The sequence below is a fragment of the Herpailurus yagouaroundi genome, unplaced genomic scaffold, assembly GCF_014898765.1.
Source record: "Herpailurus yagouaroundi ecotype Mexico unplaced genomic scaffold, PumYag 162, whole genome shotgun sequence".
Classification (NCBI taxonomy): domain Eukaryota; kingdom Metazoa; phylum Chordata; class Mammalia; order Carnivora; family Felidae; genus Herpailurus; species Herpailurus yagouaroundi.
The window spans coordinates 67,545,740-67,564,897 of NW_024412403.1; the positions used below are offsets into that span (position 1 = coordinate 67,545,740).

The window sequence follows — 19,158 nt, forward strand, 5'->3', positions numbered from 1 at the left end:
TGAATGAATGTTATAGTTTGTCAAATGCTTTTTATCCATCTAGTGAAATGATCATGTGGTTTTTATCCTTTCTCTTATTTATGCAGTGTAATTTGTGCAGATTGATTTGTGATTGAACCAATTATGCAGATTGATTTGTGATTGAACCACCCTTCAACTCAGGAATAAATCCCATTTGGTTGTGGGGAATGATTCTTTTAATGTACGGTTGGATTGGATTTGCTAGTATTTTATTGAGAATTTTTACATCCATGTTCATCAGAGTTACTGGCCTGTAGTGTTCTCTCTCTCTCTCTCTCTCTCTCTTTTATGGTATCTTTATCTGGCTTTGGTATCAGGGTAATTTTAGCCTCAATTGGGAAGTTTTTCCTTTTTTATTTTTTTGGAATAGTTTGAGAAGAATAGGTATGAACTCTTCTTAAAATTTTTTTAATGTTTATTTATTTTTGAGAGACAGAGAGAGACAGAGCATGGGTGGGGGAGGGGCAGAGAGAGGGAGACACAAAATCCGAAGCAGGCTCCAGGCTCTGAGCTGTCAGCACAGAGCTTGATGCAGGCCTTATACTTACAAACTGTGAGATCATGACCTGAGCCAAAGTCAGACGCTTAACTGATTGAGCCAGTTATTAACTCTTCTTTAAATATTTGATAGAAATGGCCTGTGAAGCCTTCTGGTCCTTGACTTTTGTTGGGAGCTTTTGATTACTGATTTCCATCTCCTTGCTGATAATTGGTCTGTTCAAATTTTCTATTTCTTCCAGCTTCATCTTTGGGAGGTTATATGTTTCTAGGAATTTATACATTTCTTCTAGGTTGTTGAATTTGTTGACGTATAATTTTTTGTAATAGTCTCTTACAATAGTTTGTATTTCTGTGGTGTTGGTTCTTATTACTCCTCTTTCTGATTTCATTTGAGCTCTCTCTGTCTCTCTCTGTCTCTGTCTCTCTCTCTCTCTCTCTCGTGAGTCTGCCTACAGGTTTATATTGTTTATCTTTTCAAAGAACTAGCTTTTGGTTTCATTGATCTGTTCTATTGTTTCTTTTGTTTGCATATCATTTATTTCTGCTCTAATTTTTCATTAAATCTTTCCTTCTGCTGGTTTTGGGTATTGGTTTTTCTTCTTTTTCTAGCTCCTTTGGGTGTGTAAGTTTAGATTGTTTATTTAACATTTTTCTTGTCTTGGGGTAGCCTGTATTGCTATGAATTTCCATCTTAGAACCACTTTTTCTGCCTCCCAAAGGTTTTGGGTTGTTGTAATTTCATTTTCATTTGTTTTCATGTATTCTTTTATTTCGTCATGTATTTCCTGGTTGCCCCATTCATTGTTTAGTAGCATGCTATTTAACCTCTATGTATTTTTTGTTTTTCTAGTTTTTTTCTTGTGGTTGACTGCTAGTTTTATAGTGTTGGTAGAAAAGATGCATGGTATGACTTTGATCTTCTTGAATTTGTTGAGGCTTGTTGTGTGGGCTAATGTGTGGTCTCTTCTGGAGACTGTTCCATGTGCACTTGAAAAGAATGTGTTTTTTTCTGCTGTTTTATAATGGAATGTTCTCAATAGATATGTTAAATCTATCTGGTCTAATGTGTCACTCAAAGCCACTGTTTCCTCATTGATTTTCTATTTGGATGGTCTATCGATTGATGTAGGTGGGATGTTAAAGTCCTCTACTACTATTGTATTACTATTGATTAGTTCCTTTATTTTTCTTATCAACTCTCTTGTGTATTTGGGTGCTCCTATGTTGAGTGCACAATATTTACAATTGTTATACCTTTTGGTGGATTGTCCCCTTTATGATTATATGTGTTCTTTTTCTCTTGTTAGAGTCTTTTTTTTTTTCAAGTCATTTTTGTCTGAGATAAGTATTGCTACCCCTGCTTTCTTTTGGCATCGAATTTGCATGATAAATTGTTTTCCATCCCCTCAATTTCAACCTGCAGGTGTCTTTAGGTCTGAAAAGAGTCTCTTGTGGGCAGTGTATGGGTTCGGTCTTGTTTTTTTATCCACTCCATCACTCTGTGTTCTGATTGGAATGTTTAGTCCATTTACATTCAAAATAATTGTTGGTAGGTATGTTTTCATTGCCATTTTATTATTTGTTTTATGGTTGTTTTTGTAGTTCTTCTATGTTCCTTTTTTCTCCTTGCTGTCTTGTTTCATGGTTTGCTGGCTTTCTTTCATGATATACTTGAATTCCTATGTCTTTACTTTTTGCATATCTATTAGTGGTTTTGATTTGTGGTTACCATTAGATTTTCATATATCATCTTCTGCATGTACTAGTTTATATTAAGTTGATGGTTGCTTAAGTTTGAACCCATTCTTTACTCCCCTCCTCCACATTTTACATATGATGTCATAACTTACATCCTTTAATTTTGTGAGTTCTTTGACTGATTTTTGCTGATACACTTTTTTTTGTACTGCGTTGTGCTTCCTACTTTTCTTACTCTTAGTTATGGTCTTTCCTTTCCACTCATAGAGTTCCCCTTAACATTCCTTGCAGGTCTGCTTTAATGGTCATGAACTCCTTTAGCTTTTGTCTTAGAAACTCATTATCTCTCCTTGTATCCCAAATAATAGCCTTTCTGGATAGAGTGTTCTTGGTTGTAGATTTTTTCTTTCAACACTTTGAACATATCATACCATTCCCTTCTGGCCTGCAGAATTTCTGCTGAAAAACTTCTGTGGTAGCCTTATGAGATTTCCATTTTATGTAATGATCTTCTTGATGCTTATTAAAATTTTTTCTTTATCACTACTTTTTGCCATTTTAATTGCTATGTGTCTTGGTGTGGACCTCCTTGGTTTGATTTTGTTGAGGGATTTCTGTGCCTCTGGGATCTGGATTTCTGTTTTCTTCCCCAGATTAGGGAAGTTTTCAGCTATTATTTCTTCCAATAATTTTCTGCTCCCTTTGCCCTCTGTCCTTCTTCTGGGATACCTATAATATAAATATTATTATGCTTGATGGAGTTGCTGAGTTCCCTAAGTCTATTCTCATTTGACATAATTCTTTTGTGTCTCCCTTGCTCAGCTCTATTACTTTCCATCACAATGTTTTCCAGGTCATTAGTTCATTCCTCTGCTTCCTCTACCTGCTATTTATTCCATCAAAATGAAAATTTTTATTTCATTTATTGTATTCTTCATTTCTGATTGGTTCTTTTTTTATCTCTTTGTTAACTGTCTCACTGATATCCCTTCTTTCCTTAAGTTCAGTGAATATCTTTGTGATCACAACTTTAAATTCTCTATCCAGCATATTACTTATATCAATTTTGCTTAAGTCTTTTGCTGTGGTTTTGCTCTGTGCTTTCATTTGCATATTCCTCTGTCTTTTCTTTCTGTCTAACTTATTTAGTCAGGCTTTCTATGCTAGGAAAGTCAGATATGTCCCCTCTCTTTAAATTAATGGCCCAAAGAAGAAAAGGTCCTGTAGTGCCCTGCGCTGCAGTATCCCCTGTTCACCAGAACCTAGTGCTTCAGGTTTGTTTCCTCTGCATATTGCTTGTGCCCTGATGTTGTTTCTTGGCTGCTTTTTCCTCCATTCCAGTCATCTTCAATGGCTCTCTTTGCCTGTTTTGGTCAGTGTTAGGTCCCTGTAGTGTTAGGGGCCATTCTCTGGGGCTGCCTTGGGTTTGACTTTAGTAAGACTATTTGTTTGCCAGAGATGCAGTAGCAGCAAACTGTAGGGCACTTTCCCTCTGTTATCCCTTGAGAAGCTTTCATTGGTAGGTGGGGCCTGCAATCAGACCAACTGTCTGCCCCCAGCCCACTGCTATGGCCACCATCTGACTGGTCTGTGGTTATCTTCCCTTCACCCCATGGCAGAAGTCACTCTAGAGTGGTGCCGGCCGTGTTGGGGTTGCTTGCATACTGCCAGGCTCATAGCCCATTTTGAATTGACTCTAGCCAAGAGTATATTGGAGGGTGCACCCTGGTGAGAGGGGACATGCTGTATCTGGGACAGCTAGGGTGGGGCATGCTGTTTTAACAAGGTGTGAGCCAGTCTGTTTGTAAAAAGACCTATTACAGTTGCTAGAACCCAGGAAGGCTGATGCAAAGCTGCAGAGCACATGAGTGGGGCCTGCAATTTTAACATGGTGCATAGAGATCTTCTGCAGGAGGGGCCCCACTGTTGCCCTGGGACCAAGGCCCACAAAGCATGCAGGTCAGGAAACAAGGTGTTGGCAACGTTTGTGCTGGTCTTCTCTGGGAGGGGAGCCATAATGCTGTGATTGAGGAAAGTGTGACTGGAAAGGGTGGATCCACTGAGGTCTGAGGGTCTAGGGTTGGCATACACAAGTTAGGTAGTGAGTGTTGGGCCTGTGTTGGTTCCCGCTGATGGCTATGTGTTCATGCTGGTGGGGGAAGAAAATGGCACCTGCCAGCTCCTTTGTTCCTGGAGAAGTCCCTCAGTGAACCCTGCCCCTCCAGACATGCTCTGAGATTAGTAAATAACTCTTCCTCCAGTCTGCCTGAGATGTTTATTAAATTGCTGCTTCTGTGCTATATCTCTGTGGGCTTTTTGTAGTGCTGTCTCTTTAAAAGCAGAGACAGCTTCTGATTGCCTCTGGGCTCTCCCAGAACTGAGAAGCTTATTTTTTAAATTCCAGGTTTTAAGTCATGCTGGTTGTCAGCACTCACAAAATTTGGCCACTCACTCTAGTTTTCAAAGCCAAATGTCATGGGGATTCGTCTTCCTCATGTGGGCTTCCCAGTGTGATAGTCTGTTTCTCTCCCTTCTCTGTTTCTGATGCTGTCTCCCCCCTTGGACAGCCTATGGTCTGTTTAGCTCCCTACCACATCGCTGCTCTTCCTACCTCTTTGATGTGGCCTCCTTTCTACTACAGTTAGTTTTGGAGTTTGTTCTGCCCATATTGTTTTCTGGGTTATTATCTCGTTATATGGAGTTATCTCTGGAGTGTTATATATTCATGGGACAAAAAGGTGAACTTAGGGTTCTCCTACTTTGCCACCTTTCCAGCCTCTCTTATCTCTTTTTAATGACAGCCATTCTGACAGGTATGAGGTAATAGCTCTTACATTTCCCTGGTGATTATTGAGGTTGGGAATTTTCTTTTTACCTATTGACCATTTGTATGTCTTTGTGAAAATGTCTGTTCAGGTCTTCTGTCCAATTTTTAAAAAATTTTGCTTTTGATTTTTATGCATTCCTTATACATTTTGGATATTAACCTCTTATCTGATACATGGTTGCAAATATTTTCTTCCATTATACATATTGCTTCTTCATTCTGTTGTTTGTTTTGCTATATAGTAGCTTTTTAGTTTGATGTAGTCCCATTTGTTTATATTTATTTTTGTTACTTGTGCTTTTGGTGTCATAAGCAAAATTGCCAATATCAACGTAAAGGAGATTTTTGCCTCTGTTTTCTTGCAGTATTTTTTTTGGGGGGGTGTTTAGGTTTTATATTTAAGCCTTTAATACATTTCATGTTACTATTTCTGAATGATGTGAGATAGGGGTTCAGTTTCATTTTTTTTCACATGTGAATATCCATTTCTGTACAGAGAACACCCAATACCATTTATTGAAGAACCTGTCTTTTCCCTATTGTGTTTTCTAGGCTCCTTTGTCAAATATCAGTTGACTGTATATGTGTGGACTTATTTCTGGGCTCTTGATTCTGTTTCACTGGTATGTGTCTGTTTTTATGCTAGAATCATACTGTTTTGGTTACTATAGCTTTCTAATACAGTTTGAAATCAGGAAGTGTGATACCTCCAGCTTTAGGTTTGTTTCTTAGGAGTACTTTGGTTACTTGGTTCTTTTGTGGTTCCATAAAAATTTTAGGATTTTTTTTTCTATTTCTGCGAAAACTGGAATTTTGATAGGAATTACAACAAATCTATGGATAGCTTTGGGTAGTATGGACATTTTAACAGTATTAATTCTTCCAGTTCATGAACACAGGATATCTTTCTATTTGTGTCTTCTTCAATTTCTTTCATCATTATCTTAAATTTTTTATTTTACAAATCTTTCACCTCCTTCTTTAAATGTATTCCTAAGTATTTTATTGTTGTTGTTGTTCATGTGTGTTTTTCTATTACTGTAAGAAGTTTTTGTTTTCTTTATTACTCTTTCTGATCTTTTGTTGTTAATGTATAGAAAGGAGAAACTGATTTCTGTATGCTGATTTTATATCCTGCAACTTTACTAAATTCGTTTATTCTAACATTTTTTGGTATTATCTTTAGGTTTTTCTACATATAATTTTATGTCATCCACAGAGATAATTTTACTCCTTCCTTTATGATTTAGATGTCTTTTATTTCTTTTTCTTATCTTATTGCTTTTCCTAGGACTTCTAGTACTATGTTGAATGGGTGTCATGAGAGTGGGCACTGTTGTTCTCTTGATTTTATTTATTTTTATTTTTTAAAGTTTATTTATTTATTTTGAGAGAGGGGGAGAAAGAGAATGAGAGAATGCATCGGAAAGGCAGAGAGCAAGGGAGAGAGAGAGAATCCCAGGAAGGCTCCACACGGTCAGTGCAGAGCTGGATGTGGGGGTCGAACTCACAAACCATGCCATAATGATTTGAGCCAAAATCAAGAGTTGGTCACTTAACTGACTAAGCCACCCAAGGTTTCCCCTCTTGATTTTAGAGGAAAAGCTTCCAACTTCTTTCACCAAGTATGATGTTAGCTGTGGGCTTGTGGTATATGGCCTTTATTATATTAAGGTATCTTCTTTCTATACCCAATTTATTGGGAGGTTTTTTTTTTTCATGAAAGCATGTTGAATTTTGTCAAATGTTTTTTTCTTCATCTTCTAGAGAATTATATGATTTTTATCTTTCATTTGTTAATGTGGTGTATTATTTTGTTTACTTATGTATGTTGGACCGTCCTTGCATCTCAGTGATTAATCCTACTTAGTCTTGGTGTCTGATTCATTTTGTATGCTGTGGAATTGGTTTGCTAATATTTTGGAGAGAATTTTTGCATCTATATTCATCAGGGATATTGGCCTATAATTTTCATTTCCTGTACTGTCCTTTTCTGGATTTGGTATCAGAGTAAGGTTGACCTTGTAAACTAAGTTTGAGGGTGTTGTCTCCTCTTAATTTTTTTTAGAAGACTTTGAAAACGATTGGCATTAATTCTTTAAATGTTCTGTGGAACCATCTGGTCCTGGGCTTTCTTTTCGTGGGAGGTTTTGATTATTGCTTCAATCTCTGTAGCCATTGTTAGTCTGTTTAGATTTTCTGTTTCTTCATTACTTATTCTTGGTAGGTTTCATGTTTCTAGGAATTTATCCATTGCTTTTGGGTTATCCAATTTGTTGATATATAGTTGTTCATAGTAGTTTCTTATGATTCTTTGTATTTCTGTGGGGTCACGTGTAATGTCTTCTCTTTCATTTATAAGTTTATTTTCCTCTTTTTTTCTTGATTGATCTAGCTAAAGGCTTATTTTGTTTATCCCTCCAAAAATAAACATGGCTCTTAGTTTTATTGATTTTTTTCAATAAAAAAATAAAAAATCTCTGTAATCTTTATTTCAGTTATTTCCTCCCTGATTTTTGTAATTTCCTTTTTTTCCCTGTTAATTCAGGCTTAGTTTGTTCTTTTTCTAATTCCTTTTGGTGTAAAATGGTTGTTTATTTGAGATCTTTCTTTTTTCTTAATTTAGGCATTTGTGGCTATAAACTTTCCTTGTAAAACTGCTTTTCCTACCTCCCATAAGTTTTGGTGTGTCTTATTTTCATTTACATTTGTCTCAAGATACTTTATGATTTTCCTTTTGGTTTCTTCTCTTATCCATTGGTTGTTCAGGATTGTTTGTGTGTTTTTCTTTCTTTAAAAAATTTTTAAGTTTATTTATTTATTTTGAGGCAGAGAGCAGGGAAGGGGTAGAGAGGGAGAGAGAGAGAAAATCCTAGGTGGTACAGAGCCCAATGTGGGGTTCAAACCCACAAACCATGAGATCATGACCTGAGCTGAAATCAAGAATCAGATGCTTACTGACAGCCACCCAGGCACCCTACAATTTTGCATTGTTTAAATTCTATTTTAGTGAATTTTTCAGCTTTCCTCCTGTTACTGATTTTTAGTGTAATACCACTGTGGTCAGAAAAGGTACTATAAATTGTTTCAATATTCTTGCTTTGTGTTCCAACATATGATATATCCTGGAGAATGTTTTGTACGCCCTTGAAAAAAGATGTGTATTCCGGTCTCTTGAATGTAATGTTCTTTATATGTCTGTCAGGTCCATTTGGGCTGTAGTGTTATTTAGGTCCACTATTTCCTTCTTAATTCTGTGTGGATGATTTCTCTAATGTTGAAAGTGGGGTGTTTAAGTGCCTTATTATTATTGTGTTCCCTTCTATTTTACCCTCCAGTTCTGATAATATTTGCTTTAAATATTTAGGTGCTTCGGTGATGGTACATACATATTTATAACTGTTATATCCTCTTGATGAATTGACCCCTTTATTACTATATTGTGACTTTTTCCTTTTGCCACTGATTTTTACTAAAAGTCTGTTTTATCTGACATCAGTATATTTTGGGTTACCATTTGCATGGAATGTCCTTTATCATCCTTTCAATTTCAGCCTATGTATATCTGTAAAGCTAAAGAGAGTCTTTTGCAGACCACATATCATTGGATCTTGTTTCTTATCCATTTAGGCACTTTGTGTCTTTTGATTGGAGAATTCGTTTATTTACACTTAAATAATAGATAGGTAAGTACTTGATATTGCCATTTTAAAAATTATTTTCTGAATTTTTAATTCCTTTGTTCCTTTGTTCTTTTTTTCTCTCTTAATTTGTGTTATTTATATATATATATATATTTTTATGTACTTTAATTCCTTTCATTTTATCTTTTATGTAACAACTATAGATTTTTTTTTCTTTTTGGTTACTATAAGGCTTATATAAAACATCTTAGAGATATAATAGTCTAAGCTGATAACAGCTCACTTTCAATCATGTACAAAAACTCTACACTTTTATTTCACCTCCCCCAACAATTTATGGAATTGTCACATTTTACATCTTTATATATTGTACATCCATTAACAAATTATTGTAGCTACAGTTCTTTAAATATTATCCTTAGTTTTTGTAATAGAGATAAAAGTGATTTATATACCACCATTAAAATACTAGGGTATTCTGAATTTATGTATTTACTCTTTATAGTGAGTTTTATACTTTTATGTTTTTATGTTGTTACATAATGTCCTTTCATTTCAGCTTGAATCCCCTTTCATGTTTTATTAACAGCAAGTTTAATGGTAATGAACTCCCTTAGCCATTGTTTGTTTGGGAATGTCTTTATTGTTCCTTCATTTCTGAAGGACTGTTTGGCTGGGTGTAGTATTCTTGGTTGGCAGATTTTTTTCTGTCACTACTTTGAATATAATATCCCACTACCTCCTGGCCTGCAAGATTTCTGCAGAGAAATCTACTGATAGACTTAGGTGAGCTCCTTTGTATGTGACAAGTTGCTTTTCTATTGTTGCTTTCAAAATTATCTCCTTGTCTTTGACTTTAAACGTTTGATTATAATTTTTCTGAGTAATTTCTGGGTTGATCTTGCTTGGGCTCCTTAAAAAAATTTTTTTTAAAAAATATTTGTTTATTTTTGAGAGACAGAATGCAAGCACGGGAGGGCAGAGAGAGTGGGAGACACAGAATTTGAAGCAGGCTGCAGGCTCTGAGGTGTCAGCATGGTGCCTGACATGCAACTTGAACTCACAAACTGTGAGATCATGACCTGAACTGAAGTCAGATGCTTAACTGACTGAGCCACCCAAGTGCCCCATGAGTTCCTTTGAACTTCCTGTACCTGGATATCTACGTCTTTTCCACAGTTTGAGAAGTTTTCAGCTATTTTCCTTAAATAATCTCTCTGCTTCTTTCTCTTCCTTCTCTGGGACTCTCATGATACAAATACCAACTTGCTTGATGGTATCCCATAATTTACTTAGACTTTCTTCACTCTTTTTTTGTTCTTCTAATTTCAGATGATTTATCTTTGAGTTTGCTAATCCTTTTGTGTGATCAGTCCTGTTATTGAAGTTATGTTCTAAATTTTTCATTTCTGGCATTGTATTCTTGAGCTCTAGGATTTCTGTTTGGTTCTTTTTTTATAGTTTCTGTTTATTAAATGTATTTTGTTCATGAATTGTTTTTCTGATTTTGTTTAGTTGTGTTCCTTTTGCATTTTCATTCACTTTTTAAAAAGATGATTATTTTGAATTCTTTTCTGGGTAAATCATAGATTTCCATTTTTGGGGGGTCTGTTACTGGAGTGCTATCAGTGCTCTTTGGTGGTGTCATATATATTTAATTCTTCATGATCTATGTTGCCTTGCATTGGTGTCTGTGCATTTGTAGGAGCAAATGCCTCTTTCAGTTTTTATAGAATGGAAGGTAAAGGCCTTCTCTTGTCTGTTCCTTGGACTGATAGTATTACTTCTAGAATCACAGTTGTGCTGGGTTGGAGCTGGTTACAAGGCTGTCACTGGATCTGCGGTAGAGTCTGTGGTTGGGCTTGTTACCAGGGCTTAGGCCAGTGTGGATCATTTCTGGTCCCTGGGTGCATACTACTGCCTGTAGTACTTTGTTAGTAGGGTGGTACTGGACAAGGCTTCACGTGTGGCTCCTGTTATCAGGTAAATAGACAGTGGGCTTATTATCAGGTAGATGGTGGGTGTGGCTCCCATCAGATCCCTGGGAGAACTGCTGCCTCCTTACTTGATGGCTCCCTAGTTAGGCAGGATTGACCCTAGACTGTACCTAAGAGGTGCTGGAACTGAGCCTCAGGGCTGTTTTACAATCCACAAGAAAGATTAGGATTCTCAGACTGGCTCTGTGGACAGAGATGGGCATGTCTCCCTCCAGGTCACTGAATAGGCTGAATTGGTCCCTGATCATGGCTTAAGGAGCTCAAGTTGAGTATAGGGACCTTTCAGGATCTTTTGGAGTACAGTTGTAGCTCTTACCAAGCCCCTGTGCCTGTAGGACAGCTCATGGATTGAGGCTGGAGGTGTCTCCTGTCAGGTCCCTGTGGCAGCAGGACTATTCACAGGCTGCAGTTGGAGGGGTTGGAACAGAATATAGGGCCCTTTCAGAGTTATCAGGATTGCAGGTAAGAATGTTTCCCACTGGGACCCTGGACCTTCAGGATTGTTGGCTGGCTGTGACCGTGAGGAGGCTGGGATCATGTATAGGCCCTTTTAGGATCATTGGGAGGACAGATGAGAGTGACTACAGCCTGGACCTCTTGCCAGCAGGCCTACTTGTGGACTGTGGCTGGAAGGGGCCCAGAGTAGAATATAGGGCTCTTTCCAGATCTTCAGATGCATAGATGGTAGTATCCTCCACTGGGACCCTGGACCCTCAGGACTGCTGGCCGACTGTCAGACTGTTGCTGTGAGGAAGATAGATCCCTTTCAGGATCTCTAGGGGTACAGACAAGAGTGTCTCCAACAGGGTCACTGTGCCAGCAAGATTGTTCCTAGACTGTGGCTGAGAAGGTCTAGAGCCTAGTTACAAGGTTGTTTAAGAATCTATGGTCTGCTTGAATTTGGTGGGCTTACTTCCAGTGGCTCCTGCACTGTACCCAAGAGGAGCTAGAGCTGGTTCAAAGACCACTTCCAGTTCACAACTGATGTAAGGTCTGTATGACTACCACCTGATTTGGGTAGGAGTGACTCTTCCAGGTCTCTTGGCATATAGCAAATTCTGGTGACCCCAAGTTGAATGGGGGCTGTAGCTGAGTTCTGAGGGGGGGTGCAGAGCTATTTGTATTTCTGTAGTTGAGACTACAGTCAGTAAATCAGTTGCCTGGAGTAAGCCTGCCTTCTCAAAACAACTCTTTTCATTCTTGGACTGCACTGGGGTTTTGCAGCCTCCTATATGGATCTGGAAGCTCCCAGGAAGGCACTTTTGTCTGTGCATGGATGCCAAGTTGTTGTCAAGAAGGGCATTTGTGCAAGAGATGTCCTATTTGGCCATTTTGTTGTCCTGTGTTACATAATGTTATTTGCATCAACTAAGATATTTTGACTCTTTATTTACAAAAATCAGGATAACTTAAAAGCAAAACATTAGATGCTAAGTAAGTTAGTTTTTTCTTTACTAATTAATACTAGTACTAAGTGAAATCTTAGAATCCTTGACATTTATTATATTAGACTCGGGAGACCTGGAGTTGATTGTTATTGCCAACATGAAAGTGGTGCAGCAGTCCTGCAGCTCCAGTTCTTGATCAATGAGGTAAGGATTTTCTTGACTATCACAGAGGCATACACATATGCACTGCATTAGTTGATGTGATCTTTTTAATATTATGATATATAAAAATATATTATTTTTATTTAAATATGTTATGTTTTGTATATTCTAAATGCTTAAAGATATATATGTGTGAAATATTATTCATGGTCACATTTTTTAAAAAAGAATATTTCAGTGCTCACTTTGGCAGCACACATACTAAAACTGGAATGATACAGAGAAAGATTAGCATGGCCCCTGTGCAAAGATGACATGCAAATTTGTAAAAGACTATTTTAGTATTTGTCAATTTATTAGATTGTAAAGGAAAAAGGTCGTACCAGAAGAATGTTATTGTTATTCAGCATAATTTACAGATTATTTAATTTTTTTAAACTTATTAAAACCAATTGCTTCCTTGATCACTAAATTTTTTTCTGCATGCCAACTTAAATTTTATAATCCAGCACTAACTTCATGTTTTGCCTTTATCTTTCATGAAATAATCCTTTCAGTTATTTACCTATGGGTTCTGCTATCTATATATTTATACATATTTGTTGGTATATGTATGCATTTGTATTTATTTGTATATCCATAGGTATTATGACAATTGACTCCCTACTCCATCCCTGTTTTTATAGACCTATGGTGATAAAGAGCCTCCTAAAGACAAAGTATGTAATTAATTATAAAGCTCAGAAAGGTTGCAGATCTTTCATTAGTTGAAGACTTCTTAAAGCCTTCTGGACTCATATTTTTATTCATATTTTAAGTGGGTCATTGAGTTTTCTAGACCTGTGTTCAATTAAGTGAGCCAGTCAATGCAAAAATGCTTTAAGGATTTGTGCCATACTGGGGTGCCTGGGTGGCTCAGTCGGTTAAGCGTCCAACTCTTTTTTTTTTTAATTAATTTTTTTAACGTTTATTCATTATTGAGGGACATAGAGCACGAGCATGGGAGGGGCAGAGAGAGGAGACACAGAATCTGAAGCAGGCTCCAGGCTCCAAGCCACCAGCACAGAGCCCCTTGTGGGTTTGAACTCACAAACCGTGAGATCATGACCTGAGCCAAAGTCAGATGCCTAACTGGCTGAGCCACCCAGGCGCCCCTAAGTGTCCAACTCTTGATATCTTCTCAGGTTCTGATCTGGTGGTTGTGAGATTGAACCCTGCATCCGACTCCATGCTGAGCATGGAGCCTGCTTGGGATTTTCTCTCTCCTTCTCTCTCTGCCTCTTCCCCACTCATGCATGTGCTTTCTTTCTCTCTCTCAAAATAATAATAATAATAAAAAAAAGCATTTGTGCTGTACTGAATTTAGGCACATAGCAGACTGAACTCAGTGCCTTGAGAAAAAGAAAATGAATTATTGCTGATTGTTTCCTTATGACATGAATGATGATTTTATTCACTATCTCCATATATCTACCTATATTTTTTCTAAAAATTTTATAATCATAAACGTGGGAAAAATGGTTCATAGAGCTTTGTATCAGAGATAGTTAAGGCATGAAAAATTTGTGATGTTGGCAAATGTCCACCCTTTACTTCTTTTGGTTTAAAATCTTTCTCAGAAGATTGACAAACCTAGCATATTTTACCTTATAGTCATATTTACTATGGGATACCACAATGAGAGAGGGAGATAAAGAAGAAAAGGGAAAATTTTTTAAAAACATTTTATTATAATACTTGTCATTAGTATTTAGAATGCCAAACTTTTTGAAGTCTCAATGTTACTCTGTAACTCTTAGTAGAGTGATCTCAGCCTTTTGCCTTCTGCATGGCTGTTCACTAGCAGGTATAACTTGTTTCTAGGTGATTTTCTCTCATTTTGATCCTCTGAGAATCATCTTGAAATCCTTAGGTTTACTTCTGTGCTGTATAACTAAGTAAAAAGAAAGCCTTTAACATCCTTCAGTTTCCATCATCTAACCAGAACTAGTCACCCTGATCCATCTTACACTCAGCTCTTTTACCTTTTCCAAACTTCCTAGTCTGACCTCATGGCTGGTGTTTTTATTTGTTTTTAATCTTTTCACAAATTTTTATTACTTGTGCTTCTTACAGATTCACTTTGCTTTTATAAATAAGTCCTAGACACCTGCTGATGTGCTTACTTTCTTATGTGTCTTATAATCTTTATTGGTGGTGTTATGCTCAGTGGTACTGTTCATGTCCCTCCAAAATGATAAATTGTTTCCTATTTTTGTCATAGAATTAATAATTCTATGACTTCCTTCTTAGATTTATTTGGCTATTATACTGATGTTGAACATATGTTGCTTTATTTTAATTCCATTGCCTTTGGCATATTGTATCTTTTGTATAGCACATAACTATTTATAGAATTTTTATTAATTTCACGTATCATGTTCTATCCCTACCCTAGTCTAAGTGAATTTCCATTGTCCTTAGAAAGGAGATCAACATCCTATATCTAAAAAATTAGCCTATCAACACTGGCAAGCAATCCTAGTAACATTCCAGTTTGTATATAAGAAACATTTGGGGACAGTTTATACATAAAACAAGCAAACAAACATAAAAATCCTCAAGGCCTGTATACAGTACATTTTATTGCATGGAATGTAATTATGGGTTCATGTTAAAAATATATATATGAGTGTATACTTTTAATCATGTGTATTTATATACTAATATATAAATGTGCAAATTATATACATTTTAAACATATTTTAATGGATATACTCTTGGATTATGATTGATGTTTTAAAAGCTATTCTTTGAGCCTGAAATCACAGGTATACAATATGAGGAGAAGCATGATAGGATACATGAGCATTTTTGTCTTAGGAATCTAAATGTTCTTCTATAACAATTTCTATCTTCTCTTTTTTAATCCCTAATGAAGAAATAAATTCTGGGAATTTCATTATAGTTAATCTGATCATCTAAATGGGATAATCATATTGATATCTGCAGTTGATATTATAAACTATGAAAGGTTACTTGTAACAGAGTACTTTGGAAAATATGAAAAGAATTTTAGATATCTCAGGGTATGATGATTCTGCAAGATCTGGCATTTTCAGCTGGGAAACCTATAATGGTAAAACTTCTGACATAGTTTAAGATGTTCCTAGCTCACGTAAATAGTTTAAGCATACATATCCATGAAATCATACATGGCAGCTAGTTATCTGCCCTTATGGTATCTGCCATATTAAAAGGTAGAAAACATACTAGTGTATTTGAAATATAATTTATTTGTATTTGGACATAATGTAAAAAAATCTTTGTATTATTTTTGTAGTTATACTGAATTATAATTGGAGAAATGTTTTCTTTTATTAAAGGTGTTTTCTTTTATCACAGATGAAGCTTCTTGAAACCAGTTAATTCTTGAAAATAAATTATACCACATGTACTTTTTAGAAAATATATATAATTTACAACTGTACAGAGAATCTTTACAAATGGTGAATAAAATATAAATATAAAATATAAAATATGACCAGATTGCAATTTTAAAACTTGGTTGGATATTTTCTTTTCTGGAAAGCTACATAGTATGTATGCAAATAGTAGAAGTGAGAAAATTAAACCTAGTTTTTCCCAAAGAAAATATAAAAAAATTTTTTCTAAGGTTTTTTTAGTGTTTATTTACTTTGAGAGAGAGAGAGCATGAGCAGGAGAGGAGCAGAAAGAGAAGGAGAGAGAGAATCCCAAGTAGGCTCTGCACTGTCAGCACAGAGCCTGATGTGGGGCTCAATCCCATGACTGCAAGATCATGACCTGAGCCAAAATCAAGAGTCGGACACTTACCTGATTGAGCCACCCAGGTGCCCCTACAAAAAATTTTTAATATCCATAACGATGCTACAATAATTATTTCTCTCCAGTGGCAAATGCATATTCCTTGAGCTAGTCATCCTGACTAGCAGTAGTTCACTTGCTTCTTCTATTCAGCATTCTTAGCCCTCCTGATTGAAGTATGTACAATAGTTTTCTTTACATTTCTAGGTTATATAGATACAAGTAACTCTTAAAGTAGTGTAAAATATAGCAAATCAGCTTGTTGGTTTTGCCTAACAAAAAACAAAGTCACTGACTTACTTTGTCTTCTTTTTGTTTCAGGGTGCCTTGGTTAGTGCGAGTTCAGATGATACACTTCATTTGTGGAACCTTAGACAAAAAAGGCCAGCTATTCTTCATTCTCTTAAATTTAATCGAGAACGGTAAGAATGTTTGAGTTAAACAATTTCTTAATGTATGAAAAAAGTATTTCCTGAGAAGGAAGGTTAGGTTTCAAGGTTAACCTTGAAAGACTATTTTTTTCATAATCTTAATATCTAGAAATAACTTAATGTTAGCCTTGTTTTTATAGTTTATTTCATAGAAAATTCATAACTGATATAGATTTAATCATCTACTAATGGGGAACTCCTAACATTTTTATTCTCACTGTAAACTGGCACTACAACAATGATGTGTTCTTTCCCCTAGGCCAGGGTGCTGAAAATGCCCTAAAATTTGAAAGTCAAGTAAATACTAAATGTATTTTTATACCTTTTGATCATGGCAATTGTGTCTTACATTTTCAGTCTTTTGTTTAAATATTTTTACATGAAAAAAATAGCAGGAGAAAGTTTTAGATTCCAAAAATATTTGTTGAGCAGTACTACACATTCAAGCTAAATGTTTTCAAAAATGACAATTTGATCAGAATTTAGATTCCCTCGGGGCGCCTGGGTGGCGCAGTCGGTTAAGCGTCCGACTTCAGCCAGGTCACGATCTCACGGTCTGTGAGTTTGAGCCCCGCGTCGGGCTCTGGGCTGATGGCTCAGAGCCTGGAGCCTGCTTCCGATTCTGTGTCTCCCTCTCTCTCTGCCCCTCCCCCGTTCATGCTCTGTCTCTCTCTGTCCCAAAAATAAATAAACGTTGAAAAAAAAAAAAAAAGAATTTAGATTCCCTCATTTTAGAATGAAATATTAATAATGAGAAAGAGAAAATTGAATGGAAATGGGAAAAATTAATAGGTTTTATATCTAACTACCAAATTTTAATGTTTCTAATGTTGTATTCAATTAGTCCTAGAACATAATTCACATCTACTCAATTGATAATCCACCTGGAGATAAAGTAAAATTTGTATTTCTTTATCTCTCTGTAATTTAACTATAAAATAACCTGATATTTGTTTATTATTTGGAAAACAATCTAACTCTTTGCATTGAATGAGAAGGGCCTTCACAGGAAAATTTGATGTTAATGAAAGGAAAAGAAACCCCTGAGAAGTAAATTTACACAGATTAGCAAGTACTGTTCAAATTGAGGTAGGTGAATAATGGAGGCAGGCAGTCATTGCTGAGAACTCAAGATAGTACTTACATTGTTGAATAGTAATACTTTAATATGTAATCATCACTATATGGGCAGAGCTTAATGAAATGAATCTGTTTTTATAGTTATGTGAGAAAATAGGATGGCAGTTATGCAGACATTCTTTTTTTTTTTTTTTTTTTTTTTTTTTACCTGAAGCTTTTTCTTTTTCTGTTTGGGTGCATACTATACTATTTAAATAATTAATCCTCAATATTCTGAGTAATATTCATGAGTATTATTTCTACAGTATTTTAGGATTTGGCATCAATGGAAATTTTTATTATACTTAGTATATTTTGAGAGGAGAGAATATATATTTTAGATGTTTGCTAAAACTAGATAGAATTTATTTAGATCTAATTTTGGTTATATTATCTTAAATTTTAAACTAATACAACAGAAGTTTCAGGATATTGAAAAATTTAAAGATCAGTCAAGAGTTGTTATACTATTCCTGTTTTTTACCACTAAAAATATCATGTACTCAGATATTGACACACTGATTTTTTCTCTTTCACTGTTTGTAAGATTTTGTTTGTTTGTTTTTTGAATGGACTGAGTAGATCTGGCCCTACACTTCTGTGTAGATGGACAGAATAGGCTTTCCCCCCTTACAGTTGGAATGTTGAAGGAAATGTTCTGGCTCCTTTCATGGCCCTTTGTGGAGTGGGGGAAAGAAATGATGGTGATGATTTCCAATTATACTTTTATTATCTCAACTGAAGTACATTTAACTGTTAGCAACTTAAAAGAGCAAGCCGGCAGGTTTTGGATAAGTTTAAATCATAGGAATTGTATAGGTACTGCTTATTTTAATGCTGACAAAAATGTAATATCTATGTGGTTGACAAAGATAAATTCATCATCTTGAATTTGAAAATAAATTATCTTGACTTGAAATAATCATTAACTATCACATTCTCTTGTATAGGGGGGAAATATTTTTAAACTTATGATAAATAGAAGCCTTAAGTCTGTAAAGGAGAATTTAATCAAGCACTTTTTGGAACTCTAAACCTTCTTAAATTAGTCATTTCACTATGTAAATTTCTATATATTCTTATGCTTATGCCAAATATATATTTAATTTATATATTTTATGCTATAAATTTTAGGTTATTTTTTTTTTAATTTTTTTTTCAACGTTTATTTATTTTTGGGACAGAGAGAGACAGAGCATGAACGGGGGAGGGGCAGAGAGAGAGGGAGACACAGAATCGGAAGCAGGCTCCAGGCTTTGAGCCATCAGCCCAGAGCCCGACGCGGGGCTCGAACTCACGGACCGCGAGATCGTGACCTGGCTGAAGTCGGACGCTTAACCGACTGCGCCACCCAGGCGCCCCTGGTTATTTTTTTTATTAGGGCAACTTCAACCTTTGGTCTTAAAAATCTTTGAGGCAGTAACTGTTGAGAAATAGGTTTAGATATTTCAGCTGCTTCTGGGGAATTATCCTTGGATTCCCTTAAAATCTGATTTTAAAGCTAAATATGGAAGAGCAACTGTTTTGATCTCTGTGATGCATGAT

At 35.8% G+C, this 19,158-nt stretch overlaps 1 protein-coding gene and 1 non-coding gene across 11 annotated transcripts in view; both read left to right on the top strand.

Moving 5' to 3' along the window:
- Nucleotides 1-19,158, top strand: part of STXBP5L (syntaxin binding protein 5L) — a 361,520-nt gene that overhangs the window by 49,275 nt on the left and 293,087 nt on the right. For all 10 annotated transcript variants that reach the window (XM_040484630.1, XM_040484628.1, XM_040484632.1 and 7 more), the window contains exons 4-5: nucleotides 12,199-12,280; nucleotides 16,385-16,485. In XM_040484630.1, coding sequence (XP_040340564.1) covers nucleotides 12,199-12,280; nucleotides 16,385-16,485 — 183 coding nt within the window. The remainder of the gene's footprint in view (nucleotides 1-12,198; nucleotides 12,281-16,384; nucleotides 16,486-19,158) is intronic.
- LOC121036600 (U6 spliceosomal RNA) lies at nucleotides 12,476-12,585 on the top strand. Its single transcript, XR_005793413.1, has one exon. It is a non-coding gene; the product is annotated as a U6 spliceosomal RNA (small nuclear RNA).